This window comes from Copadichromis virginalis, linkage group LG15 (assembly GCF_057382275.1).
Source record: "Copadichromis virginalis isolate Kocher_CV1m ecotype Utaka linkage group LG15, C_Virginalis_male_GT1.1, whole genome shotgun sequence".
Taxonomy (NCBI): Eukaryota; Metazoa; Chordata; class Actinopteri; order Cichliformes; family Cichlidae; genus Copadichromis; species Copadichromis virginalis.
The window spans coordinates 24911155-24936001 of NC_140632.1; the positions used below are offsets into that span (position 1 = coordinate 24911155).

Consider the following 24847-nt stretch of genomic DNA (forward strand, 5'->3'; position numbering starts at 1 on the left):
TGCTGCCTGTATTGAGACATTATTTGGGCTTCTTTTTTAAGCACCATTTTGTCTTTACGAGCAGCGTGCTGGTGCCAGCTCTCGCCTGCCTGACAGCCATAACGCTTTGATAAAGAGTGGAGGATATTCCTGCGAGCTCTTTAGGCTGCTGTTATTGATACTCCCACAGAAAGGACTTCTCAAGGAAGAGGAGAGGGAGGGAGAGGAGGACAGAAGGCTTTCTGGGTTTTCAGGGTAGTTGGCTTCTGTTTGGCGAGGGATGATAGCATCATGTTTACTGCGCTGTGACGGGAGGAAAAGGCCGCCACGCCGGCTGATCGGAAGAGAAACGTAGTAAAAGAAGTCATCAGTGAAGCAGATGGCTCACTCCCCTCACTCCAGACTTAATGAAGAGTTTAGATACACGACAGCCTGTTCAGCTGAGCAAGGCACAACAGGGAGATTGAACTCTGAGTGACCAAAGAGGTTTATTTTAACAGGTATACATTCGAAATTGTCCCTAAAGATGAGGTAGATCATGTCATCAAGACTTGAACTCAAAAACACTGGAGAAAAAAGGTCAGGTCAGCCAGAGGAAACCAAAACATGTTTTATTGCTTGTTCCTGCTGAGGTTTTTTTGTTTTGTTTTGTTTTTTAATACAGTTTTCTCAGTCATTTAAGAAGCTCTTCAACAATATTAAAGCTAGCAAGTGAAGCTGTTGACGTCTGGACTGTATGTTGTATAAAGCAGGAGAAAATGTGGAAAGTCTTGAAACAAGTATCTGGATTTTCAGGCTGAATTTTGCCCTTAAAGGTTAAATCTGCAGCAGCAAACATCAGCTCCTCCAAAACCAAAGTGAACCAACACAGATGGACTAATCGCAGTTACCGATGGCCCACTGACCAAGTAAAGAGTGTCACTTATCATGGCTCATCAGCAAGAACTGTACAGCACGAAACTAGATAATTACAGGCTCATTTCAGAGACTCCAACCCATCTAGAAGTCAATGCAGTGCAACCTGAGAACAGAGGTTATAATACAAAACCACAACATCAATCCCTACAACATTACAAATAGCCAGAGCATGGTGTGCCTACCACCATAAATTGGACACCACCTGGAAAACACAAACGAACGTCGGCCCAAAACATCATGGAACTGTGAAGGCGACCTGAAGGAGATGGATCTGGTGTGGGTAAGCCGGGTTGGGCCCAGATGGAGGCAGATCAACAATGTCGTCCAGGGATGATGAGGACTCATTCTCACTGTAACGTTCCAGAACTGCTCCCAATGAAGACATCTGGAAGAACACGTCAGCTACCTTACTTCCAAAGGCAGATGGAGACTCGGGTCACTCATCAGTTTGTTCATTCATACGTGGTACACGGCAGCGTGCAGCAATTCATCCACAGAAACCAGTTCCACCCTTTGTCAGTGCTATCCTGCGCGTTCGTCAGCCTTGAAGCCTGAACCCTCCTCTCGACCCCTCGTTGAGTCACCTCGGGTACTAAAATACGACAAACGGTAATCAACAGGCCGAGTGAATGCAGCAGGGAGTTCAGCACAAGTACCTCTCTGAAGGGTAAACCTCCATTTCTGCTGCTTCTTCTAAACAAAGAAAGCTGATTTTTTTTTTCCCCTCTTTTTTGGCGTTTTTCTTTTGAAGTTTGCTGACGCCTGGAGGTGAAGTTTGTTTTCTTGGTTTCTGAGGTGGTTTGTAGGTGACGGCTAAACAAAGCGTTGCTTTGTAGAAGATTGTTTTCTCACTTTTTTTTGAAACGCTGCAAAAAACCAAAACCAAACAGACCTAAAGATGTTTGAAACCAGGTTTAAAATAACACGTTGCCTTTTTCTTCCATTTGTCAGCTTGAGAAATGGAACAAAAAGGCAATTTATATCAACACGAGCTGACATGAATCGAAAACTAGATTTTATTTTGTGAGTTTCTTTCTGAAATGTGATTTTCTGCCGATTAAATGTCCTTTATCACGTAGAGAAGCTTCTTCAGTCTCTGTAGAGTATTACTTTACACTCCACTTTTTAGAAAGATGCAAATTGTTTTTGAAATGTTTCTCACGAGTGTACAAACCCCTTCGTAAACATCTGGCATCTGCTTCACGTCTCGCTGATTTCTTTGCTCTTCCACCAGCTCTGCTGTGATCTCTAACCCTCCTCCTCTTCCTCCTCAGCTCTAACAGCAGGACTCACTGACTGCACTTAGACATGGAGACCAGGGAACGGGCTCTTTGTTCAGACCTAATGGGAGTACGGCAGACGGGGCTTCATGTTTACATGCTGTGGGTTAATGGGAAATATGAAAAGGAGATCAAACATTTGACCAGGTTGTGCTGATTGAGATTCTGTGTTTAGTCCTGTTCCTGAGCCTTGACCTGTGTATTAACAGCTGTAGATATAAAGCAGCATTTCAGTAGAAGGTTCGTGGTCAGGAGTCCATGTGAATCGTAGACAAGCGCAGGGTAAGATTTAAGCATGAGAGCCAAAAGCAACAATCAGATATGAGCCCGTCCTGAGTTTATGCTGGTTGCTGTCCTCACAAACAGCAGACAAAGCTTTTGGATTTGTTTCATCCAAAAAGTGTGCAGGCCTGTCAGACTTTACATGCATTTCAAAGATGACTCAGTGCACTGATGGAGATGACCGCTGGAAAAAGAGATTTAACTTTTTTTCTGAACTTCCTGTGTTGAGATTCCCATCGTTTAGGCAAGGCAAGTGTATTTATATAGCACAATTCAACAACAAGGTGATTCAAAGTGCTTTACAGAGACATTAAAAAACAAATAAAAAGCATGATTTAAAATTGATTAAAAAAACAGTAGATACAATCAGAACAGTAGATAAAATCAGTAGTTAAATGTAAGTTTTGAAATTTAAGCTTAAAAGTGTGGATTTGGTGCTTTATTCAAATGCAGCTGGGTGGGTGAGTCTTCAACCTGGATTTAAATAAACTGAGTGTTTCAGCTGATCTGAGGCTTTCTGGGAGTTTGTTCCACATATATGGAGCATAAAAGCTGAATGCAGCTTCTCCGTGTCTGGTTCTGACTCTGGGAACTGATAAAAGACCAGATCCAGATGACCTGAGGGATCTGGAAGGTTCATACTGGGTCAGGAGGTCATTGATGTATTTTGTAGGGGTGCAACGATACACAAAATTCACGGTTCGGTTCGGTTCGATACTTTGGTGTCACGGTTCGATATTTTTTCGATACAAAAAAAATGTTCATGCCTTTTTAATTTGTCATTTATTAAAATTATAAATATATATTTTAACTCAAAAGTACAGTTTTTAAATTTAACCCTAACCCTTGTGCGTGTTTTTTATTTTGACAGCGAATGCGCACCTGCGGACCACTTATGTGCAGCCCTGGTTATTTAGCTCGTCATATTGCAGCCACAGAAATTATTTTGTCCATGAAACCATAAAGCTGCACTTTCTTTTTGCCTTATAGTCTGATTTGTCATAACTTCTCCTGCTGCTTTTACACACGCACTCACATAAGCTCAGCGATTCTCTGCGCGATCAACCTCTCACATGTTTAAGCTTGCTGCAGGAGATTTCACTTGTCATGTTTGCATAGTAAGCTAACGATTAATAAGACGATGTCAGAGGAATTGGTGCACAAATTATCATCACTCACAGATCAGTGCTGTCGCTCTCTATACACAGTTCGCACGATTGCAAAGTGAAAGCAAAAAAACAAGCGCAAATTCAAACGCGACTTCAATATGTCACATATTGACAGTGGCTCACCGATGCCAATGACATAATTACCCAGCTACATTTCTGAAAGAATGCAAAAGCATTGACATATATTTTTCCTACAATAGCCCGACGGGCAGGGAAGAGAGAGATTTTGGTAGCCCGACTGAAAACATCGCTAGCTCCGGGACGTCGGGCTAGCGATATTGCAAGCCCTGTATCTGATTGAGGAATCACTCATCTTTGGAAAAGAGAGTTTATTACAGAGAAATGTCTCTTTCCAAAATAAAAGCTATACTATCAGCTTCTTCTGGGCTATATTCTCAGCAGCATAAGGAGAATCATGTGCTAACAGCTGTCTAAATGACTCGGCTAAAGTTAGTAGCATGCTTGTTGTTTTTGTCTTTGCACTAGGATGATGTCGGCGTAAATGTGCAGTCATATTCGTTGTGTTCCCACTAGTGCTTTCAGGTTAATCTCGTTGAAATGACCTTAACGCCACAACACGGCAAATCTCCGTTAACGAGCTACCGCCGATCGCGCTCCGTGCATGGGGCTAGACGGCCAACACGTTAACGAGCTAACTGCGCTAACACACTAGTTCACACCAATGTAATTGAGCATTGCATGGCACATCCAACATACTGTTTTACTTTAGTCCATGACTCGCTTACCTTCAGGGTCATACGTCACATGAAAACCAAAATAATTCCAAACGCCAGATCTGAATGAGAGTGGGGGAGGTCCATGTTGCTGAGAGCTTAACTTCTGTCTCGCTAGCTTGCCCTGTGCTCTTCCTCCTGACTATGCTGTCTGTGTGGAGCGCTCAGTGGATCTGCGCTCGACAGTGCAGCCTAGGCGGAGTAGTCGAACACAGATTCACTGAGCGCTCAACACAGACAGCATCGTCAGAAGGAAAATTGATAAAATAAATTACAAATGTTGTATTGTTCGATACATATGCGTACCGAACCGAAAGCACTGTATCGAACGGTTCAATATCGATACGAATATCGTTGCACCCCTAGTATTTTGGTCCTAAACCATTCAGAGCTTTATAGGCCAGCATCAGAACTTTAAAGTCTATCCTCTGACGGACAGGCAGCCAGTGTAAAGACCTCAGAGCTGGACTGATGTGGTCCACTTTTTTGGTCTTAGTGAGGACTCGAGTAGCAGCAATGAGCTGTAGTTGTCTGACTGATTTTTTTTTTAGGTAGACCTGTAAAGAGGCTGTTACAGTAATCAAGCCTACTAAAGATGAATGCATGGACTAGTTTTTCTAGGTCCAAGACATCAGATCTTTTATCCTTGAAATATTCTTGAGGTGATAGTAAGCTGATTTTGTTATTGTCTTAATGTGTTTTTCTAAGTTAGGTCTGCATCCATCACTACACCCAAATTTCTCGCCTGGTTTGTGGTTTTTAGGTGTATAGATTGAAGTTCTCTGGTGACCTGTAATCGTTTTTCTTTGGATCCAAAGACTATTACTTCAGTTTTGTTTTTGTTTAGCTGGAGAAAATTGTGGCACAACCAGTCATTAATTTCCTCAATGCATTTACCAAGAGCCTGTACAGGGCCTCGGTCTCCTGGTGACATTGTGATATATATTTGTGTCATCTGCATACCTGTGGTAGTTTATTTTGTTGTTCTTTATAATCTGTGCCAGTGGGAGCATGTAAATGTTAAACAGAAGGGGTCCCAAGATGGAACCTCGGGGAACTCCACATGTGATACTTGTCTGCTCAGATGTGAAGTTACCTATTGATACAAAGTATTTCCTGTTTTCTAAGTATGTTTAGGGGAATACTGACGCAAGGTCAAGCAGCCTCTGACTTACAGTGCTGTGTTGATGTCAAGAACAAGATCATTTAAACTCAACACAGGTCAAGCTTTTTTTTAATCACTTGCATTTTAATGTACTTTAATTGCAGATTTGGTATATGCAAGTTTGCCTTAAAAGACTTTCATGTCAGCTGGTAAACACGAAGCTGCATCCTGTAACCAGATCTTCTAGTAGAAAAAAGGACAAACTTGAAGGTTACGAAGCTACCAATGACACCCCTACGGCTTTAATTAGATGTGCCTTTAAAACACCTTAAAGTTTGTCAGATTAAATGTATGTAAAACTGTATCTACTGAATTCACAGAGGTTGAAGGTAGATATTATTTACCAGGATCAGCCTCTCTTTTCCAGTTTTTATGCTAATCTAAACGGTCGCTGCTGTTTGGAGTGCTACTGAGTAAAATGCAAAAATATTCCTTTAAACTGTCCAGTTTGAGAATGTCAGATGTAATTTGTGCTCAGGCAGCTGTTGTTAATGTCTGTATGCTCACTGCAACTCACTATTGTGTCTCTTGCATAATTAACGAGGCCGAGCAGCTTTTAGCTAAAACACTAAAACGAGCTGTAAACATTGGAATTAGTAAGTTCAGATAAAAACAACTCCAGCCTTTTCTTTCATGTCATTAAGCAAAAAACTAAAGTTTTAAACATCCTCTGAGCCTTAGTGTGGTTTGTTGAAATTCTTACCCTCGTCTCCAAGTAGAAAACTATTTTTTTTTAAAAACAACAACAACAACATGTTTTTGTCTATCTTTAGTCTGCAAAGAACTCTGTCTTTACTCTGCTTCATAAGTTAATGCACAGGTTGATAAACAGGAAACAGGATAAGCTACATTTACCATAACCACTTCCCAGGCTACTGCATGTAAACATGGTCTCTGATTTATGAAAGACTCCTAACTTTTTTTTAATATATTTCCCTCTGCATCCAATCAACAGCCCAGCAGAACCCAGCCCCGCCTATACCGGCCCGGCAGTACGAGGTGGCGATGAACCGGCAGCAGCGCTACTTCCGCATCCCGTTCATCCGGCCGAGCGACCAGTACAAGGACCCCCAGAACAAGAAGAAGGGCTGGTGGTACGCGCACTTCGACGGACCCTGGATCGCCAGGCAGATGGAGCTGCATCCCGATAAACACCCAATCCTACTGGTGGCAGGTCAGTACAACCCAGATATCTGAGGGAGGCAAAGACTGAGCATGGAAATAAATCTCTGTCTTTACCTTACGTTATACATTCACCTGTGTTGGAAACATTTCTGCACACATATGTTAGTCGACAGTGGCCGGGTTATTCTGTTCTTTGAGAGTCTATCCATCTACAGACTAAATGAAACAACATATATATGCACCAAGTTAAACACAGTTACACCACCCATTGGGCTGCATCACAGTATGACAGAGTGAGTGACAGGCATAAGGAAACAAGCAGTTAAAGAGTAGAAGAAAAAACGAGAAGAAAGGGTGGAGGTGGAGAGGAAAATCGATGAGTTGATTCTGCGACAGCCACAGAAAGAAATGAAATCAGAAGCAGCACTTCGCTGTTAATCAATGTTCAAGACTTTGACTTTGTGCGAGTGCAGCAGATTGATTATATTCTAGTCATAATGCACCGTCAGGTCGTTCTCCGTAGAGACGCAGAGGCTTTTATTTTTAGGAGGCCCGTGCAACGAATCATCAACCGCGATTTGACGAGCTCTCCTTCGAGAATGCCAGAAATCACGCGTCAGCTTTTATCAGAACATTAGAGCGATACGCTGCAGTTTTCATTCTACATGACTTTATTCAGTTCAATTTAATTTAATTTATACAGCGCCAAATCACAACAACAGTCGCCTCAAGGCGCTTTATATTATAAGGTAGACCCTACAATAATACATACAGAGAAAAACCCAACAATCATATGACTCCCTATAAGCAAGCACTTTGGTGACAGTGGGAAGGAAAAACTCCCTTTTAACAGGATTAAGAGATTAATAACAAGAATGATTTAATGCAGAGAGGTCGATTAACACATAGGGAGTGAAGAAGAAACACCCAGTGCATCATGGGAATCCCCCAGCAGCCTACACCTATCCAGAGTTACTAAGAGAGGATTCAGGGTCAGCTGATCCAGCCATGACTATATGCTTTAGCAAAAGGGAAAGGTTTAAACCTAATCTCAAAAGTAGAGTGTCTCCTGAATCCAAATGGGAAGCTCCATAGAGGAGGGGCCTGAAAACTGAAGGCGCTGCCTCCCTTTCTACTTTTAAATACTCCAAATGTTGCAACACTACTTGTTTCGCCGTCAATTTTCCTCAACACCTCACTTCATATTTATCATATTTCATATTTGTCTGTAGAGAGGGTCTAGCCTAGGACCCTTACTGGATACAGGCGCCCCCAGGTGGGAATCGCACTTGCGAATCCCATTCCAAAGCCGTGCAGTCTTACCACTACGCTATCCAGCTGCAAGCCTCCTGAATATGTGCCTTTCATAAATGCCTTCCTTTTTTTTTCCTCAGAAATTTCCCTCATTCCAACAGTTTACCTTGTCGATAACATTCAGTTTTTACTTAAATGTAATCCCTTGATTGACCTGATATGCTGCTCTTTAATTCCCGTGTCTAAAAGAGATTTTATGAAAGTAAATGTTTAACTGGGGATAAACATTTACTTTGAATTGTTAAAGTGTGCCTGGGATTTCTTTAATTGTCCTCTATACAGAGCACTTCAAAGAAAAACAATCTGGAATCTTTTTCCAGTTGCATTAAAGAAAAAAGGTTTGAAACTCCAACATTTGTCAGAGCAAAGTGTAATATTTGTATTCTATTGATAACATAATATAACAGATATCCACAGATGCTGCTGCATCCTCCCACAATTTGCCAAATTAAATGAAAGCGCCTGAGTGAGTGTTTGTGTCAGAACAAGCTGTAAAATCGCAGATTGTACCAAATGACGAGTACAACAACAGTAAAGAAGGAAAAAACGAAGCGTTTGTTTTGTTCACCCACCTGTCTGAGCATATGTGTGCTTGATGAGTTCAAACATCACAACTCCTAGCAGCATATTTCTCAACTTTAATTTGGCTCTGAGGGCTGCACTCGTCTGTGGGTTTGAGGCTTTATGAAAGCGAGTCACGGCTGTGCAGGATGTGTGATTTGAACACTGTGAGGTCGTCGGTCTCAGAAAGCTCATGTCGTAGGGAAATAGCTGCTGTTTTGCAGCCGCTGTGTTCAGACGGCGTCAGTATGTGGGTGAGTAACTGCCTCATATGACACTCAGAGAGCACACTGCTGCAACTTGTTATTGCCTTAACAGCTGTAGATACACACTGAATGTAAATTGCAAGCATTGAATATGTTTGGTGGAATAAAGGCATTGAATGCTTCTAGGGCTACAGATTTAATTCAGACTGTTAAAGTGGGCCTTAAACACTCTGTGATTTCAGATATTAAGAGGCAGTATCATTCAGGGCCATTTTCATTCTGGGACTCTAGTAGAACAGCTTTGCTTGACTGACAGGTCAAAAGACTTGAATGATCAAATATTGGCCTTTTAGGATGCCCTTCAGTATATCTTAAGAGGGTTTAGTTAACCTAAACACGCAATTCATGTTTCTGCCCATAAAATTTTGGTTGTTGGTTTTTAATTTTCAGTGTTGTACTGCTGTATAGTTTTTTAGTATTACAGAGGTGTATTTGCACTAACTGGGAACATTTGGTCTGCTAAAAGAGCTGAAATTGAGTATAAATATGCTCTGTATTAGCGTTTGTCTCCTTGAGGGGCCCTTCCTTTAAAGACCCCCAAACATCTAATTGGCCAGCTTCTGGAAGCCTGCCGGCAGCACCAGGAGCTTGTCAGTTGTACTGCTCGTACTTTGCGGCAGTCACGATGTTTGTCTGCTGTTCCTGTTGAAAATGAAGCAAAATTACTTTTAGCTACTTTTAACTCATTATTTGAAACTTTGGCTGTGTTTAAGCCTCTAATGTAAAAGTAGATAGCAACCACATCTATAAAAAAAGATTATTGGTGAAATATTTAGAAAAACTTTGTATTGTGTTTTTTTCCCTTTGTTCACATTTAAACCCCATTTACATAATCTCTATTTAAGATGACGTTATTTTTAGCTAACATTTTAGATATGCTAGCAGCAGCTTTGGGTTTTTTGTCAGTTGTCAACATGTTTCACAATAATGTCTAATTTTACCACCATAATTTCTCCCCATTTTAGAGATAAAAAACTTTTTTAGTTTATGGTGCAGTTTAACAACATTTATACATTTAGTATTTTAGCATGCTAACATGCTAAGTACATACATTTGAGCTATTAACATGGTAAAAAAAAAGTATATACTGTATCAGAACATTATTATCAACATTATTCTCGTGTCGTAACAAAATATTTCAGAGGAAGTTAAAAATTCTTACATTTTTTAAACAAAGGCTGTTAAGGCTGCTAACCTTACGAACGTTAGTTTAGCATTATATAACAATATGCACAACAAAGAAATGTGTTCAAGATGTTAGCATTCAACATTTTATTTAAGTTTGATATTTTTGTTAAATATCAAACTGATTTGTGTAAATATGCAATCATATTTAGCTTTACATTTATTTTGTGGCATTTATTATTAACACAACTTTTATATTTTTCTTTAAAGGGTTTATAACTCTCATAGACATCTCTCCCATTGTTTTCCTATTTGAGACTAATAGCAGCTTTACACTTTAACTAATTTATTCTTTAACTTTGTATTAAACTTTGAGCAAACTTAGAATCGGAGAGGATCTAAAATAGTAAATAATTAAATGAATGCATTGAAAGAAGAAAAATGGCTAAAATGACTTTGCTATCCAGAGAGAAATACATTTCTTTATACAACAGGCATCTGCACTTGGTTCTCTCAGTTAAGTAAAACTTCCAAATGAGAGATGTGAACTATTGCCACAGACTCGTGGTGGTTTTCCAGTGTGAAACTATTCTGCAAGCATTTTTGTTGACAGTGCAGTTGGCCTTGTTTGAGTTCCTCATCACTGCGTTTCACATCTTTTTTTTCTTTTCTGACTCGTTTCTTCTCACAGGAAAGGACGACATGGAGATGTGCGAGCTGAGCCTGGAGGAGACGGGCCTCTCGAGGAAGCGGGGCGCCGAGATCCTCCCCCGGCAGTTCGAGGAGATCTGGGAACGCTGCGGCGGGATCCAGTACCTCCGCAGCGCCATCGAGAGCCGGCAGGCGCGGCCCACCTACGCCACAGCCATGCTGCAGAGCATGTTCAAGTGACGGGGCCCGGAGGCGGGGCTTCGCGCTGCAAACAAAGGGACGAATGCACCAGCTACCTGACACAGATGGAGTGCGGGCGCGCTGCACAGGTTCTGACTCCAGGGCGTTCGACGTGAACGGCGTTTTGTTTTTCTCAACTGTCCTTTTGTTTTTCCTCCGTTTGATGAGTTTTCGTTCTCACTGGCTTTTGGTTCCTCAGTGGGGGCAGGGCGGGGAAGTTTTGCATTGAACCCTATGCAGAAACGAAAAATCATGCTAAATGATCACATCCGGTTGTTTTCCAACATTTCTGTAACATGTGTGCAAGTCTAACTATGAGGCCTTAATACTACTTTAACAGGGTTTAAATGCTGAAAGGTAGGACTTTCTGTTTGTTTATTCAAAGCTGCCTCCCCAGAACAAGTTTAATTCCTCTGTAATTATGCATTCCTGATGATCCTGATGATTACACTGAAATCTCACAGGTGTGTCGCTTCCGTCTTAACAGCTAGCTGGTGATCCCGCTCCGACTTAAAAGCTGCTGTTTACGTCGTCTTCATGCGGTTATTGGAGGGTGAAAAAGAGAAACTCGCACAAGGAGCTGCAAGCTCTCACCACGAGGCTGCATGCATGGGTGTCCGATTATTCCACCGAATTAAATCCAATATTTACAAATACTTTTTTTTTTAATTACCTCCTGTTTTTCCAGCTGAATGTAACTTGAGACCTTGTTGATTTTTTCATGTCGTGATTCTTTTGTTTCTTCTCATCGTATGTGATTTAAATTAGTAAAGGGTCCAAAAACCTTTTGAGACCAAACGTGGCTCCGGACATGAAACCTTGTTTTTGGTTTTTTTCCTCATTAGCGGAGCCCCATCCATGATTAATTTCTGTTTAAGGAGCCGAGCAGAAAATGTGAATTAATTATGCAACTGCTGAGTGCTGAGATACGACTCCACGTGTTCGTGGTGTTTTTCAGAACAGATCAGCGCCGCAAAAAGAGACCCGAATAACTCAGCCATGCTTCAACACTTTGAATTTGATTTGTTTAGTAATTTGCAAGTGCAGCGAATCCCAAGGTAGCACAAAACAATATGGTTTGGAATCAGTTGTTAAGATATTCTGTCAGACTGGACATTTCCCTGCTGTGTGAGAAGCTTTCGAGCACGAACTCTACGATGCACTGGTACTTGGCCTCAAACTGGAACATTCATATAACACTGAATATTTTCTATAGGGCGGTATGTGCAGACAGCAGTGTTATTCCTACTGGAATGTAAAAGTTTATTTTTCAAAGAACAGTTTCTACTTCATCGGCTTGGGCACATGAGATCGTCAAGCAATAAATCACACAAACTCAGCTAAGAAGGAAAAAACAGGCCTCTTTTGTCATTACTTAGAAGAAAAAAAAACAACAATGACAGACAATCTGTGGTGACGTCGCACTGCGTTATTCCCCCGAGCCTGTTTGTTCCCAAGCTTTCTGTTCCCCCTTTGATGCTCTGCACAAGAAAAATGTGGCTGAGATTGTCTGAAAGCATGAACATCCGTCTTGTTGCAAAGTAGCCGAACCCCTTTACAGACAGCGATAACAGCACAGCCAGGATGGATCTGATAGTTGATGAAGACGGCTCACTTACCACCAGCTAAATTTAAAAAGAACCTAAAACTTGATTTAAACATTATTTTATTAATCTCAGAAGTAGATTATATAAACAACTGCATGTAGCAGAGGGGTTTAATATAAGCATGCTCTGCATAGCCAGGCTTTTGTTTTAGCTGCTTTAGCTGGCTATACAAAACCTGAATTATCACAAAAGAGGCTGACTCAGGTTTTTGGCATTGGGCTCTGAGCACGATCACTGAAAAGGGGAATTTAATTCCCACATCGTAAACAAACGAGGCCCAATTTGTATCTGAGACATGCAACAATATAAGGTCATCAAAAACCATATATCACACGTCAACATCAACAATTGATGAAATCATACCATTTGGGTACTAATTAGGTTAGAACGACTGCTATCAATAGTTAAGTGAGTCCTTTTGGGACATTTCCTGTTAAAAGCTGCGTACAGTCTTGCCTACTGGAGCCAGAGAAAGACTAGAAATGCCAACCAAACTGATCAGAGGGTCAGATTACAATTTTGGACCCACTGCGAGCTTGGTGTGTGGGCCTCTTCCACAGCAGACATGTTGACCTAGCTCGGTTCCATTTACTAAGCCATCGCACTGAACCAGGAGCCGAGTGGACTGCGGCCATTGTTGATAGACACAAAATGTTTTGCTGGGGAAAAGGCCCATCATCAGTGTGGGGGGAACTGCAGCAGGACTATCTTGGAGACCGTATAATCTTCATGATTCATTTTGCCAAATAATAGCTTTAAAAAACATCAACATGGAAAATCAGACTGGTCCAGGAATTTTCATTTGTAAGGATTCCAGCCGTGTTTGAAGCAGGTCAGAAAACCTCAAATTTCTTCAGTAAAATCTGTACCAAATACAAAGATCAACTTCACCAAGCTTGGCATTTGTATATAATGTGCCAGTACACGTGTTAATGCTGAGTGTAAAGGGGACGCGCTCTGAGCTTTGCCGTCATTAAGACCTCAGTGTTTGTTTTAACCAAGTGATGACCTCGAGATATTTTCCTCCATAACATGCAAAGAAAGTCTTGTGGATTTGCTGCGATCTGTTTCTCGCCACACATTGCAATCATTCCTGGGGAAGCACTGCCTTTGTCCACTGTCATTTTTCTAACGCTGATCTCTAACGGATGAATAAAAGCATTCCATGATTCACTCACCTCTCGCCTCCTCTTTTCCACCTCAGAGAAAATGCTTTCAAAATGAAGAAGATGGAGTTTTATTCAGCACAGTTTTGTATTTTCAACTACTGATTGTGAAACAAACACATAATATTTTAAGACTTTAAATAAGAAAAGTCCACATTACAGTCATTGGGGGAGGCTTCCCTCCCCACACAAGCAGCAATAACCATCAGTAGATGCATTGATTTGAGACAAAAACAGCGAACAGTTTTTACATCAATAAGACGACAGCATTTGGGAAGTTTAAGTATCGGTTTGATCTGTGACATGATCCGTGCGAGTAAGATTAATCCTGAGAAAGGTAAGATTTGGTCTTACTACCTACGACTTTAATGGAAGATCATTTGACTCCACAGAATTCATTTACAAGTATAACGCCATATAAATGAAACTAAAAACAAAAAGCTTCTTTTGTTCTGTTTTTTTTTTTTTCAGTTTCTAACACAATGAAAAATGTGTCCCGAGCCTCTCAGCAGGAAGAGATTTACAGGGCCCGCTCACCAGTTTTATGGTGTGTTCACATCAAACATGAATACCGTTGCATTGGGATGCTTATTGTTATTGTTAATTATTGTTATCCATGCATTTTTTTAACCAAAAAAATGCAAATAATTTGTTCTTTAAAATGCCAAATTACAGTTATTTACTTGCATTGCTGAGCAGAATGACGAACTGAACGTTCTGTTTGATTCATTTCTGGCTTTTCAGAATAGAACTGCATGGCGGCTTACATTTGGGCAAAACCACATCAGTTTTCAGTTTGACTAATAAACCATATAATTTTTAGTTTTAAGCAAATATTTCTGACAGATTTCCAAAATATTTGTTTTCCTGTGCCCAGTGTAATAAGCACTTACATATAAATTATATACATTTTTTGTTGATGTCAATCAGAATTCCGTTTTTTTTTTTTTCTCTACATAATATTAGCTTACGTGCTAGCGTGGACAAATTGCTGTGTCCTAGGGTTTACTTGTTTTTAGACAAACATTAACACTGCTGACTGTTCACCTTTTTTTTTTTTTTTTTTTTTTTTGCAAAGGAAAGTCTATGACAACTTCATTTACTCCAAGCTCTTAACTTTTTTTTCTCGTCTCTGTGTAAAAGTGAATTTGAACTGTATAGCTCCAGCTGCCCTGAAACAACATCAGATTTGACAGTTTAACTCACGTAAACTGACCACTACCAGTTCATGTTGGTGCAAATTTGCACCATAATATAGACTAACATATGTAAATGCATCACGCAAGAGAAAGTTTATAACTGGCGTCCTGTTTAACTGTCTAATAACTAAAAGTTCATCCATGCTTTCTAACCAAACAATGACAAATAATCCTAATCCAAAGGATATATTACTAGCTTTGTTGCTACAACATGGTTTTCAGCTAGCTCAATTTACTAACTGTTTGCAGTGCAGTTTAAGTTTATGGCAACTACATCCACTTCTAAGCCTCTAAACTGACTCAAATGTACATTTCACAGGTGTGCAAGTCGCACCTTTGATGGTATGCGGTACTTGAGTTCAAATTAATCCCCTCAATGAACTTTAGGGGGGTTTTGCGTATTGCTTGACTTCCTGTGTAATAGCAGCAGAATGTAAATAAAAATTACAGAAATATCACAAACAATGTAGGGAACAATTAGATAACACCAAGAGTTACACGGTAAACGTTTCTAGTTCACGGTGTCTGTCAGAGCATGTAAGAGCTAATATTACATTAAGGATAGTTAATGCATGTACACAAAGGATAAATCCATGAATCCATGTTGCATATATTTAGAACTTTGAGAGCTATATGTACTATCATGGATGAACAATAAAAACTTTGGTTATCCTCTGACAGTTCCTCTAGCGCCACCACCTGATCAAATTAATTCTCTCCCAGCTCTGCTGTAAAATGTTAGTATGCTAGCATGCAAATGTTAGAAACGTATTCAATAAAGCAGGCACTATGTTAGCATTCAGCCACCCACTAATGGTGCCACCTTTGATCAGTTATTGTAGCTGTAGACAACTGCACTGCATCTCAAATTGTGTACTTTACACTTTTGCTGTCAAATTGTTGTCAGCGACCATAGTAACAGTAGTGGTCAGTATCATAATAGGGATAGTGAAATTAAAACAGTCCAAATGTTGAGAATGCTCAATACTTTTAAGTAGTCGCCATGTTAGCTAGGTAGCAAAAAAGACAGAACCACAAACTCATGCAAAAGTTGTTAACTAGCTAAAAGCACCATATTTTTATTGGGCCTTTATGCTAAATGGCTTGTGGTATTGTTTTATGTTTAGCTGTGTTGAATTGTTTCTGTCACTGTTAAATGTATTATTAGAAGACTAAAAAGTTTTAAATTTTAGCAGTTAGCATTACAGTCACAACCAAAAACTGCAAACAAGAAACAAACACTAAGTACTGTGTTTGATTTATGACTACCATGCCGAAAACACAATCACATACATAGTGTTACATGAAAAACTCTTTGGGTCTTGTTAAAGGTTTATTTTTTGACGCCTGAAAAAATGTCTTTGGTTAACTGTGGTTTTGTTATAGAAGGGTTCGGGGTTAGGTCAAGGAAGTGGGTGGATTTTTATTTAGGTTTTGTTGTAACTGTAGATTTAATGTTTAATACTAGCAGCTAGCACACAGTGAGTGTAATGTTCAGTTTGTGACAACACATTTAAAAGATAATAGCTTTTCATTTCTAAACGATCTGCTTATTTAACAAGGCTGAAGCAAAATCAAACCTTAACCATTGATGGGTCACCTGAGTTCATGTTTTGTTCTACATCATAAAATAGATACAACTATTCTGTAATCACCCAAACTCCTGGATTTTGAAGCCACTACATGTGGCAGAGAAGGTGTGATGGTAATCCTCAACATTTTCACAGCAAATACAGGAACTCCGTAATTTTACAACAGTTTGTCAACAGTTTGTTAGTGTTTCATTAAAGTGTAAATCATCTTGCAAAAAAACATGGAAGTATTCCCACAGCTTAATTTCTGCAGTAACATCCAAGAAAAACCCTGTGGCTACATCTTAAAGGATCCAGGTGTTAACATCAAGGTTGGCCAATGCATACACGTTTTACTAACGCGGAGTCTTGAGCAATCAGCATTAGCTCAGCACTGCACTGCAGCTAGCCATAGTTTAAAGCTCTAGATTCCCAACCTTGGGATTAAGACGAGACCATAAAACATTACAAAAATTAAATATGGGGCATAATAAATCTAATAAGGGATGAGAGAAAGAATAAATACTGGATATTTTAACCTCATTAAGCATCCAAATGTCCTTTGAATCAAACTTGATAGAAAAGTAATAACTTTTTTTTATCACTACTGCATCTTCACTCGATATATAAGGTTCAGGTGTACAATAGGAAGTTAAAGAACATCTCTATTATTTATCTAGAAAATATTATCTGAACAACATAAAATTATGCTGGTATGAAACAAATTGCTACCCACCACTGGAGACCTTTTTTTTTTTTTGTAAATTGCATTAACATCTGGGGGAACCATCAGATTACTTCCTAATCATGTGACACACAGCCTACAGACATATAGAGTCAGCAGACATATATAAAAGCAGTCCAGGGTCAATCGATATCAACCCGATCGATGCTGTGGTCGTCCCCTGAGCTCCTCTTCATCGTCAGCTGCAGACGACAGCTTTCTGACATTTTTAAAATGGCCTAAACGTTTGTTTTCCCCGATGGCTGGTTGTCCTCTGGTATGAAGCTCAGAGCGCTGGGGAGTGTAGAAGCCAGCGGTTTGTCCCGAAACCTCCTCAGCTCTGCATCAACTTGAATTTAAACCAAGTGACTGAATGAGGCCGCGATGAGTCCGAGTTCCTGTTTCAAAGAGACAAGAAACAAGATCGGTGTTTTACATGTCAGTCGTTGAGCAGCCTTTGGGGAATTAAAACTTTGGCACCACAGCCAGAAAAAATGTATAACAATAAATAGGTAAATTTATGCTTTACATAACAAATTAGTGATTACTTTTTTCTGCTATAAATCTTGAAACAGTTTTTCTTTCCATATCAGGACATCTACCCTCAAACTTTCCCGGATTAGGACCAGTTTTACCCTACACTGTTAACGAGCCCTGTAGATTACCACACGATGGGCTTTCTTAATTGCCTTTAATGGCTTGATTTGTTTACCCGATGGTTTTAATTGCTTCTTAATGGCTTCATTTGTTTTAATATTTTTGCAGCACTTTGGTCGATGTGACATATCAATAAACTCTCTTGATTTGTGGTCCATCGTTTACAAAATCCACAAACTTACACAGTCAAAGAAGGGAGATTTATTAGCTGTCCCTATCATCACTGTAGCTTAATGTCCCCTGTAATTATTCATGTGGGTTTGGGAGAGCTCCAGACACCAAGATGTATTCAGTGCAGGTTTTGTTTTCAATATTCATGGAACTCAAAGCAAAGTCTCAGTGTTGAGTTTTCTTGTCATTCAGTTGTGGTTTCTCCTCCATTAATATTACAGAAAATTGGTACTTTCATTATTTATATGAAACAAACAGCAGTGGTAAGTTTAAGTTTCAGGGGAGAAAAACTGGAGCTACATTACACTACCAGGCTTTTTTTAATTTATTTTGAGATTTCATATAAATAAAACTGAAATCAACAGATTACAAAAGTATTTAAGAATAGAATTTAATTAATTTAATTAAGCAGTTAAGTACATCCACTTCCAGAGCCCTGTAAAATAAATATTTTTCCAGTAACTGTGGATCCAAAATGCTGCTTTCTGCCCTCAAACTTCTCCGGTGTTGCAGTTAATCTCAGCAGTAAACTCTTCAGCCTTTTCAAGGGTTCAGAATCTCTTTCTAAACGTACACGGAGTGATGTAGGAGCCGGCACAGCAGAACAAAGACTTTAAGGCGTGTGACCCTGGTGGAGGCTGCAAGCCGCTGTCGTGGTTTATCTTCCTCTGAAAGCCTTTCAGAGATGTGGTTTCCAGGGTTTTTCTTGTTGGGGGGAGATGCTCTGAAATTACCTCGCAGCTTTGTGGCGACTCAGACCCCGAAAGAGGATCAGAGAGGAGGTAAAAGGTGGGCTCAGGACAGTTTGTACTAAACAGCAGCGTCAGGTCAGGGTTTAGTCGTCCTCCTTTGGGAGGTTTAATTACTCACTGGTCATCTGCCTAAACACGCAGCAGCTTTAAACCAATCGGGGGTTTAGACTAGCAGGACAGATTATCTTACTGTGATTATTTTATCGTGCTGTAAAGGCGTACACAGGTGTTCGTGTTTGGGTTTAGAGCTAATCTCACACTGGGAGAAGGAGGAGGAAGGTCTCTGCATCATCTGATAACACTACCACTTCTTAATCAGCTCCACTTTACACAATGAAGTCCTGCTGAGTGTGCATCATGTTCTCTCCTGGCTGCAGCACACGAGTCTACATGAAGGACACAAACCAGTCCCCTCTCACCTGTGGTGGTGTTCTCATGTGCCGTCCGATCCTTTATATTCTCTTAACTGGAAAGGGCTGGGAGGGAATAGCCGTCTTTGTGTCTGCAGAGAAAAGAAAAAGCGGAGAAAATGAGGTGGGCAGGTATGAAACTGCAGCTACAGCAACTCTGCACATGCACCAAAATCAGCCTCTGTCCTGAAGCCACAGATATCAGAGAAGATCTGCAAATACTGCAAATGTTCAAAATACCTGCAGAGGAAAGAGAAAAAAATTACCTAGACTGTCAGCAGATTACACCAAACAGACTATTTATTTAACTCCTGTGAGAAGCACCTCGAGCCTGAACCTGATTGATTTACAACTTTCCACTGCGGTTTATCTGCATGTAATCAAACGGTCCCTCCTTCACAGCCGAGGCACAAATGAGCAGACGCTCAGCTCCTGCGAGTACAAAGCTTCAGACATGCAATGTTTTTATTTTCAACCGCAGAACATGCATTTTATTTAATGACCAGCTCAGCTGTTAATCAAACTGAGCGTGTCTCTCTCTGCAGTGTGATTTGGTTTCATTGCTACTCAGATCAAACATGAAGCTTGATTTGAAGTAAAAACTCTCACTTCTCTTTTACTCTATTTAGGCAGCATCATCCAAGGGCAGCATACAGCCATTTGAAACACATTTAAGTCATAATCTAATGAATTTGTTAGGATTTCTAAGTTTTTATTACTATGCTATGCAAATTAAACATTTCCATCTGAAATATTAAGTTGATGCTGTGGAGTCCATTGAATCTTGTTGTTAACGGATGACATATAAATCCTGCTTCCAGTCCAAACTCCTACTCCGTTCATTAAGGCTGTTGTCTTTATAACGCATTTTAATGCTTAATATTTTATTATATTTAACCTGAACACGTTTTAATCCCTCAGTCAGAACACGGTGTATTCCGGTTTGGACCCGGAAATGGTTAATGATGCCTCAGGAACAAAGTCCTAGGGACTGGCCCAGTCGTTGTAGGAGGCTGGTTGCAAAGAGACATACAGTGGGGCAAAAAAGTATTTAGTCAGCCACCGATTGTGCAAGTTCCCCCACCTAAAATGATGACAGAGGTCAGTAATTTGCACCAGAGGTACACTTCAACTGTGAGAGACAGAATGTGAAAAACAAATCCATGAATCCACATGGTAGGATTTGTAAAGAATTTATTCGTAAATCAGGGTGGAAAATAAGTATTTGGTCAATAACAAAAATACAACTCAATACTTTGTAACATAACCTTTGTTGGCAATAACAGAGGTCAAACGTTTACTATAGGTCTTTACCAGGTTTGCACACACAGTAGCTGGTATTTTGGCCCATTCCTCCATGCAGATCTTCTCGAGAGCAGTGATGTTTTGGGGCTGTCGCCGAGCAACACGGACTTTCAACTCCCGCCACAGATTTTCTATGGGGTTGAGGTCTGGAGACTGGCTAGGCCACTCCAGGACTTTCAAATGCTTCTTACGGAGCCACTCCTTTGTTGCCCGGGCGGTGTGTTGTGGATCATTGTCATGTTGGAAGACCCAGCCTCGTTTCATCTTCAAAGTTCTCACTGATGGAAGGAGGTTTTGGCTCAAAATCTCACGATACATGGCCCCATTCATTCTGTCCTTAACACGGATCAGTCGTCCTGTCCCCTTGGCAGAAAAACAGCCCCATAGCATGATGTTTCCACCCCCATGCTTCACAGTAGGTATGGTGTTCTTGGGATGCAACTCAGTATTCTTCTTCCTCCAAACACGACGAGTTGAGTTTATACCAAAAAGTTCTACTTTGGTTTCATCTGACCACATGACATTCTCCCAATCCTCTGCTGTATCATCCATGTGCTCTCTGGCAAACTTCAGACGGGCCTGGACATGCACCGGCTTCAGCAGCGGAACACGTCTGGCACTGCGGGATTTGATTCCCTGCCGTTGTAGTGTGTTACTGATGGTGACCTTTGTTACTTTGGTCCCAGCTCTCTGCAGGTCATTCACCAGGTCCCCCCGTGTGGTTCTGGGATCTTTGCTCACCGTTCTCATGATCATTTTGACCCCACGGGATGAGATCTTGCGTGGAGCCCCAGATCGAGGGAGATTATCAGTGGTCTTGTATGTCTTCCATTTTCTGATGATTGCTCCCACAGTTGATTTTTTCACACCAAGCTGCTTGCCTATTGTAGATTCACTCTTCCCAGTCTGGTGCAGGTCTACAATACTTTTCCTGGTGTCCTTCGAAAGCTCTTTGGTCTTGGCCATGGCGGAGTTTGGAGTCTGACTGTTTGAGGCTGTGGACAGGTGTCTTTTATACAGATGATGAGTTCAAACAGGTGCCATTCATACAGGTAACGAGTGGGGGACAGAAAAGCTTCTTACAGAAGACGTTACAGGTCTGTGAGAGCCAGAGATTTTCCATGTTTGAGGTGACCAAATACTTATTTTCCACCCTGATTTACGAATAAATTCTTTACAAATCCTACCATGTGAATTCATGGATTTTTTTTTTCACATTCGGTCTCTCACAGTTGAAGTGTACCTCTGGTGCAAATTACTGACCTCTGTCATCATTTTAAGTGGGGGAACTTGCACAATCGGTGGCTGACTAAATACTTTTTTGCCCCACTGTATTGTGCTGCACCAAAAACCTCTCTGTGACTGCTTGGGTGGGCAGCAGATGGCTGTGGTCACTCGTAGTTTGCATGGAAAACGCAGACTAGTCTGCAAACACTGGCTCACTGCTCTCAGAGTGTAAGTAACACTTGGAAAATTAAGACACAAAGACGAAGCAGAAAATTTTCTCCTTCAAAGTAAAACTTTGGAATGCTTTGGCTGTAGTGGTGAGGCACAACTTTTATTTTGAAGGCCAATGTTCCCCATTTCCAGTTTTCACAGTTTACTACTTAACATTATTCGTTTGCATTAGAGCCCTCTTGCAGTAAAAGAGAAAATATATAAAATACATAAATAAATACAATCCATCAATAAACCAGCGTGGCATAATAATGTCTTGCACAGCTTTACTATCTTATGTGCATTTGGTCTAAAACACAGGAAATATTTCTGTCTTTGCAACTTGGTGAGTGTTTGCAGAAGTCAGCGTATTTCATGGAAACTGTGGACAACTGTGGTAATCTGCGAGTGACCAAACCAATCACAAGGTAGTTTCTGATTCAGCACCGTATCTTAGCAACCAATTTCACCTAGCAACTGTCAGCAACTATTTGCCAACCAGTCAGGGAATAATACATTAGCGACCAGCAGTGACCAGGGTTCACTGGTCTCTAGGCCTGTGTGACTGGACCTTTGTTAAAGTCATGTGAATAGTGGTCTAGTTAGTGAACAGCAAAACCTGAATATACACTGGTCTTGCAGTTGCACAGTAGCATCATATTGCAGGATAATGGTTTGTACACAGTGTGTACGTGCGAGCTGTTTCTGAGGTTGCACAGAGGTACTCTCATCTTAAACTAAAGAGCTAATTACACTGAGTTTCTTTATGATCTTTCTTCATTTTGTTCTGGTTCCAATATCAAAGAGCGCTTGTCTCATGTTGCTGTTAAATTGCAGTTTGGCAGCAACAACGTCACTATTTCTGGATTTCTATTTCAAATCTGGTTCTGGCAGGACTCTGAAGGTAAACCGTTAATGTGAATTTCTCTGCATTTAAGCAGCATCAGATTAGCAGTTTTTACTGATTTACCCTATTGTTGCAAACAGATTGCACATAATTGCCAAATTTATCCAATTCAATGTAGACTGATGGACTGACTGTTTGAGTTTCCATTTTAACACCAGTTGAAAATGGCTGCGAGAGGCTGCAGACTTCATCTCCGTCTTCTGTCATCTCTAACCACTGAAACATTAGCTTAAGTAATTTGATGGACAACAGAAATGGAAAATATTTCAATTAAAAAAAAAAAAAAAAAATCACAGTTCTGAAAGAAACAAAATGATTTGTTGCAGCATCTTGAAGTGTACACGAAACACTATGTGGATTTACACTTTGAAGCCCTGCTCAGGAAATGTAAATACATGTAACTCTGTCTGTGAAGCTGAAGTTAAGAACTCTGTGCTTAACATCCATCCATTTTCTTCCGCTTATCCGGGGCCGGGTCGCAGGGGCAGCAGCCCAAGCAGAGAAGCCCAGACCTCCCTCTCCCCAGCCATCTCCTCCAGCTTATCCGGGGGAACACAGGCCAGCCGAGAAATATAATCTCTCCAGCGTGTCCTGGGTCTGCCCCGGGGCCTCCTCCCGGTGGGACATGCCCGGAAAACCACCTCAACTGGCTCCTTTCGATGTAGAGGAGCAGCTGCTCTACTCTGAGCCCCTCCTGAATGGCCAAACTTCTCACCCTATCTCCAAGGGAGAGGCCAGCCACACTTCGGAGGAAGCTCATTTCTGCCGCTTGTATTCGCGATCTTGTTATTTCAGTCACTACCCACAGCTCGTGGCCATAGGTGAGGGTAGGGGCGTAGATCGATCAGTAAATCGAGAGCTTCACTTTTACGCTCAGCTCTCTCTTCACCACAACAGACCGGTACAGCATCCGCATCGCTGCAGCCGCTGCACCAATCCGTCTGTCGATCTCCGGCTCCCTTCTCCCATCACTTGTGAACAAGACCCCGAGATACTTAAACTCCTCCACTTGGGGCAGGGTCTTGTCCCTGACCCAGAGTGGGCACTCCACCCTTTTTTAAAGTTATAATTTTTAATTTTTAAGTACAGAATGTCACCGGGTTGGTTTGTTGGTAGGTTCCGCTCAGAGCCATTTAATGGACCGATAACTGAATAAGACTCAAAGGCTCTGAATGTGTAATTTTCATGAACTTCAACATTGTTCTCATCTATAAAATGCTTTACAAACCTGAACATTACAGCTAACAGGTGGATTTTTAGTGCAGCTGGCTGTAGCTCAGTTCGCAGAGCGGATCAGCCACTAACCAGAAGGTCTGTGGTTCGATCCCAGGCTGCTCCAGTCTGCATACCAAATATCCTTGGGCAAGATACTAACCCCATGTTGCTCTCCGATGCATCCATCGGAGTGTGAATGTGTATGAATGTTAGATACTTAGCACTTAAGCTTAGAAGTGCTTGTGTGAATGGCTGTGATTGGGTGAATGAATTAGCTGTATAAAGCGCTTTGAGTGCTCGGACAGAGTAGAAAAGCGCTATATAAGAACCAGTCCAAACAATGATGACTCCTTTACTGCTAAAGACAGAGAGAGTGAAAGTGTAAAGAATATCTTTGGTTTGTTAACATAAAACTCATTGTTACAGCCAGGAGCAACTCAAAGGACTGAGTTTAGGTTTAGTCCCTCATTTTCCTCTGAGTTATCGGTTCTGTCACTAGTTAGCTAACATAAACTAATTTAAGTCTATTAGCCGCAAATCTCAAAGCTAAGCTGGAGAGACAAATCAATCAATAACCTTTTTATTTAGCAAAAACCTATTTTTTTTAATGCATGAACCAGTATTAGGATCTGTTTTCATAAGCCCTTCATCAACTCAGCTGGTCTTCTGTAGAGAACCCACCAACGCAGGAACCACAAAGAAAGGCAGGATTTAAAGTGAGATCTTTCTTACTATGAAGCGACAGCTCTCCTTTGCTCCATTACTTCCTCTAATGTCCATTTAAGGCTCGCTCCAGATAGGAGTCGGTCCCCATAGACTTTGATGTTAAAATGTTTCACGTTAGAGCAGAAATAAATGCATTTAGAGCCTGCTACAAAAAAACGGTTTGGGCCTCTGTGCACAATTATCCAATTTAA

At 40.9% G+C, this 24847-nt stretch overlaps 2 protein-coding genes across 4 annotated transcripts in view; one reads left to right on the forward strand and one right to left on the reverse strand.

The window, feature by feature from the left end:
• LOC146692539 (unconventional myosin-VI) overlaps window positions 1-10886 on the forward strand; it is a 156626-nt gene extending 145740 nt beyond the window's left edge. For all 3 annotated transcript variants that reach the window (XM_085432657.1, XM_085432658.1, XM_085432659.1), the window contains 2 exons: window positions 6483-6701; window positions 10610-10886. In XM_085432657.1, coding sequence (XP_085288783.1) covers window positions 6483-6701; window positions 10610-10809 — 419 coding nt within the window. In that variant the 3' untranslated portion in view covers window positions 10810-10886. The remainder of the gene's footprint in view (window positions 1-6482; window positions 6702-10609) is intronic.
• A 2817-nt stretch (window positions 10887-13703) lies between these two features.
• Window positions 13704-24847, reverse strand: part of LOC146692541 (uncharacterized) — a 59754-nt gene continuing 48610 nt past the window's right edge. Inside the window, exons 17-18 of the mRNA XM_085432656.1 lie at window positions 19076-19158; window positions 13704-17474 (exon numbers count right to left, since the gene is read on the reverse strand). Of these exons, the coding sequence (XP_085288782.1) occupies window positions 19119-19158 (40 nt within the window). The 3' untranslated portion in view covers window positions 13704-17474; window positions 19076-19118. The remainder of the gene's footprint in view (window positions 17475-19075; window positions 19159-24847) is intronic.